Source organism: Stegastes partitus, unplaced genomic scaffold (assembly GCF_000690725.1).
Source record: "Stegastes partitus isolate 25-593 unplaced genomic scaffold, Stegastes_partitus-1.0.2 Scaffold1716, whole genome shotgun sequence".
In the NCBI taxonomy this organism is placed as follows: Eukaryota; Metazoa; Chordata; class Actinopteri; family Pomacentridae; genus Stegastes; species Stegastes partitus.
The window spans coordinates 137,935-142,238 of NW_007579447.1; the positions used below are offsets into that span (position 1 = coordinate 137,935).

Genomic DNA, 4,304 nt, shown 5'->3' on the forward strand with positions numbered 1-4,304 from the left:
AAATATGAAATACTACGGTTTGTCCAGACCTGAATGAACCTCCGGTGACATTCAGCCATGTGGGCTGGTCTCCGTCTTGCCCCATTTTCGCACGACCGTGGTCAGATGACTCCTCATTGGCTGATCAGACTTTGCTCAAAATGCCTCGGCTCTGATTGGCGGTTGGGTTTAGCCACGTGTTTACCTTCAGCCAATCGGGTTGAGCGTCTGAGAGACGCTACAGGAAGATTGTGTGAGCTACAAACAGTAAGTCCCTAAACACGAGAAGAGCCTCGTCCAGTGTGTTTTAGAATATTTAGGTGGTTTTGTCAGCAAAAAAACATCAGTTTACATTCAGAGCAATGCCCGTGAATAACATGGACAAGCCGAAAATAGTGACATGCACCGCTCCCGTGAATATAGCTGTCATTAAATACTGTAAGTACTTGGTTGGCATTGTTTGGTAGTTTTTAGAGAACTAAATCCTGATATGATCCACAGTAATTTTGCTTTGTGACTTAACATCTCACTAAATAGTTGCCATTAAGGGAAATGATTACTGTTGAGTCTGTTTGCATGTGTCATTGTGTCATGGTGATAGTTGTGCACTGTGTTTAAAACCTACTTACAGGGGGCAAGAGAAATGAAGACTTAATTCTACCCATTAACTCATCTTTGAGTGTCACATTGCATCAAGACCAGGTATTTATTCAAGCAATACATATATATCTATTTTAGGCTATAAACCTGCAGCTTGTGAACTCAAACTGTCTTTGAAAAATATGAAAAATGTAGCTTCAGCATTGGAAGATATCCTTAATTTAGGTGATTCTCGTTATTGAATAAAATGAAGTGACCCTGCTTTCACTGTGCCCGGGTTACGTGAATGTGGTCGGCTTCAAATCTGACATCATGTTATTGATGAGAGAGGTAATGATATAGATCTGTCTTGCATTACTTCTTCTGTTCAGCTCAAAACAACCACAACAGTTGCAACCAGCAGATCATTTCCAGAGGATCGAATTTGGCTCAACGGCAAAGAGGAGGACATAACTCACCCAAGACTACAGTCCTGTCTGAGAGAGAGTGAGTCTGCCTTTTTCTTAATGTATTAAAACTATAAAGGACATCAGTAGGGAGTTGGAAAGTGTGTAGGCTACGATGTCATTTCTTTTTTTATTTTATTTTGTATTTAGTTCGACGGCTGGCACGGAAGAGACGTAACGATGAAGACCCCAGTTTGGATTCAACCGGGTTGTCACACAAAGTCCACATTTGCTCCATTAACAACTTCCCCACAGCTGCTGGACTCGCCTCCTCAGCAGCTGGATTCGCTTGTCTAGGTGAGAGTGTGTGTGTGTGAGCTATGTTTCGATGCATAGACTCTAGAGTATATATTTTTTATTGGGAACCCAATAACTGCTTTTCAGAATAGAATAAGAAAACTTTATGTTATGTCACTTGTGTTAATCAGTGCAAATTTTAGCATTATTTTAATTCAGTAGTTCAATTTTGTTATCCAGAAGAATAACATTGTGAACCTTTCCTGCTTCATCTCCCTCATGTTTAATAAATCTCCTCGTTATGTCACTTTCTTCTGCTCTTACGCCCCTTGGTTGTCCCTCTGCTTCAGTTTACACTCTGGCTCGGGTGTTTGGCGTAGAAGGAGAGCTGTCTGGGATCGCTCGTCAAGGCTCGGGCAGTGCGTGCAGGAGCATGTATGGGGGGTTTGTGCAGTGGATCATGGGGGACAAAGACGACGGGAAGGACAGTGTAGCCCAGCAGGTGGAGCCAGAGACTCACTGGCCCGAGCTCAGGATCCTTGTGCTCGTGGTAGGTCTGATTTAAAATGATAATGAAAGCTCTGGTGTGAGTCAGTCGTGTGCTGAAAAAGTTGTTCATGTAGAGAAAGTGTCTGTCCAGAAAATATGTGCTTCAATTCAAAACAAATAAAAACCTGCATGAGGTGTGATTTCATGCACTTTGTCTCAGGCCAGTGCAGAGCGGAAGCCAGTAGGCAGCACCTCCGGGATGCAAACTAGTGTACAGACAAGCTGTTTATTAAAGGTACTTTGCTCACCCTCTACTGCACGTTTCACCATGTTGTCGTTACTGTCACTTAAACACAACTGACTGATACTCACAAAAAGGTTTATGTCTGCAGCACCGAGCTCAGTCTGTCGTCCCGGAGCGGATGGTGGAAATGACGGATGCAGTGCGAAGGAAGGACTTCCCTGCGTTTGCCGAGCTAACAATGAAGGACAGCAACCAGTTCCACGCCACCTGCCTTGACACGTACCCTCCGATCTTCTACCTCAGCAGTGTGTCTCAGCAGGTCATCAGCTTGGTGCATCGGTACAACCGGCACTACGGGGAGACGAGGGTGAGCAGCAGCGTCAATACTTCATTACACACAAGTTTTGCACTAAAGAAAGCAAACTAAATGTTATTTTCTAATAGCTTCAGTTAATGAAACGCTTGAATTCTAATTTGGCTGCACTGAATGGCAGAAAATCCCGTTAAAGGATTATAAGAGGGACAGCGATGGGATTTTGAGGTGACGGAGGGACATCACGCAAATAGAAAATGCTTTCGGTTTCAGATCATTTGCATGTGGTTGCGTGTGCATCCTTGTACGTCCTTATTCTCAAGCTAAAAGTTTTCCTCAGTTCATGCAGAGGAATTTCAAAGATGGTGTAAAAAAAAGATGTGAAACTCGTGAGGGCTTTTTTTAAAACTGGGGAACAGGAAACTTTCAGTTTTTTTCTGACACTCGGTCTGTTTGTCGTCTCTTAGGTGGCCTACACTTTCGATGCCGGCCCCAATGCTGTGATCTTCACTTTAGAGCAACATGTTCCTGAGTTTGTCCGGGTGGTTCAGCATTTCTTCCCCCCAGACACTCACACAGAGGAGTAAGTTGACAGACACCTGACTTGCTTATCTTCACCACTACGTCCTCAACGAATTGCTGCCATATGTTCTAATGGATTTATGTTAANTTACAACTGCAGAGACTGTCGATGTTTTTAAAAGAAGGTTAAAGACGCACCTTTTTATTCAGGCTTTTTATTGACCTGAGAGTGAGAGTGTGTATGTGTGTATGTCTATGTGTGTGTGTTTGTGTGTGTGTGTCTGTGTGTGTGTGTGTCTGTGTGTGTGTGTGTGTGTGTGCATGTGTATCAAGTCAAGTCAAGTCAAAGTTTATTTATAGAGCACATTTAAAAAACGATCACAGTCGACCAAACCCTGTACGTAAAGAAGACATAATTTATCATAAACACGATAATAAAAACAAAATGCAAAGTATACTAAGAAGTCTTTAAAAACAAAATGTAGAATAAGAGAAAGTAAAAGAGAATAAAAAAGAGATAGAAAAAGCCAAGATTGCTTGCCTAGCTGGGAGTGAAAGCCAAGGAGAAAAGATGTGTTTTTAGGAGTCTTTTAAAATTTTCTATTGACTGTGCTGCTCTAAGCTGGACAGGTAGGCTGTTCCACAGCTTAGGGGCTGCTATTGAGACGGCTCTGTCTCCTCGAGCCTGGACCGAGGTACTGCCCAGAGCAGCTGGTTTGTTCACCTAGTAGTGGTGTGCAGCTGTACAAGCTCTGATAAATATGGTGGTGCCAAACCATTTACACATTTAAAAACAATTAATAATACTTTAAAGTGGATCCTAAATTTGATGGGCAACCAGTGCAAAGATGCAAGGACAGGAGTAATGTGCTCATGCCTTTTCATTTTCCAGTCAGCAAGCGGGCAGCAGCATTTTGGACGACCTGCAAACGGCGCAGTGCCGTCTGGTCAAGGCCAACAAACAATGAGTCGCAATAATCCAAGCGTGAAGTAATAAAAATATGAGTCACTGTTCCAAAGTCATTTCTTGGAAGATATGTCTTTGCTTTTGCCAACAACCTTAATTGATAAAAGCTCATTTTGACTATGTAGGAAATTTGTTTCTTAAACCTAAATTTACTTTAAAAAATGACTCCCAGGGTTCCTTGCAGGATGACAGTAGGACATAAGGGTGCCAATGGCGCTGTCATTTCCATCCAGCAGATTTTGCTGACCAAATAAAATGATCTCAGTTTTGTTTTTGTTCAGAGACAGAAAGTGTGTGTCCATGGAAGGTTGTTTTTTTCTTTGACAATGTTTTTAAATGCTGTAAAGCACTTTGCGTTGCTCTATTGAGAGAGTATTGAGAGGTGCTGTATAAATAAAGTTTGATTTGATTAAAACTTTTTTATTTTTTTACATTTATCAAAAATGAAGAACTGAAACCTCATTTACAAAAACAGACACTTGAACAGAGACCACCTGTGAATTGTTT

At 41.9% G+C, this 4,304-nt stretch overlaps 2 protein-coding genes across 2 annotated transcripts in view; both read left to right on the plus strand.

Annotated features, from left to right (window-relative positions):
- Window positions 1–4,304, plus strand: part of cyba (cytochrome b-245, alpha polypeptide) — a 26,320-nt gene that overhangs the window by 15,447 nt on the left and 6,569 nt on the right. The gene's annotated exons all lie outside the window — the stretch shown is intronic.
- mvda (mevalonate (diphospho) decarboxylase a) overlaps window positions 217–4,304 on the plus strand; it is a 6,932-nt gene continuing 2,844 nt past the window's right edge. The window contains exons 1-8 of the mRNA XM_008301797.1: window positions 217–417; window positions 611–681; window positions 951–1,065; window positions 1,176–1,322; window positions 1,613–1,812; window positions 1,972–2,046; window positions 2,144–2,362; window positions 2,776–2,891. Coding sequence (XP_008300019.1) covers window positions 342–417; window positions 611–681; window positions 951–1,065; window positions 1,176–1,322; window positions 1,613–1,812; window positions 1,972–2,046; window positions 2,144–2,362; window positions 2,776–2,891 — 1,019 coding nt within the window. The 5' untranslated portion in view covers window positions 217–341. The remainder of the gene's footprint in view (window positions 418–610; window positions 682–950; window positions 1,066–1,175; window positions 1,323–1,612; window positions 1,813–1,971; window positions 2,047–2,143; window positions 2,363–2,775; window positions 2,892–4,304) is intronic.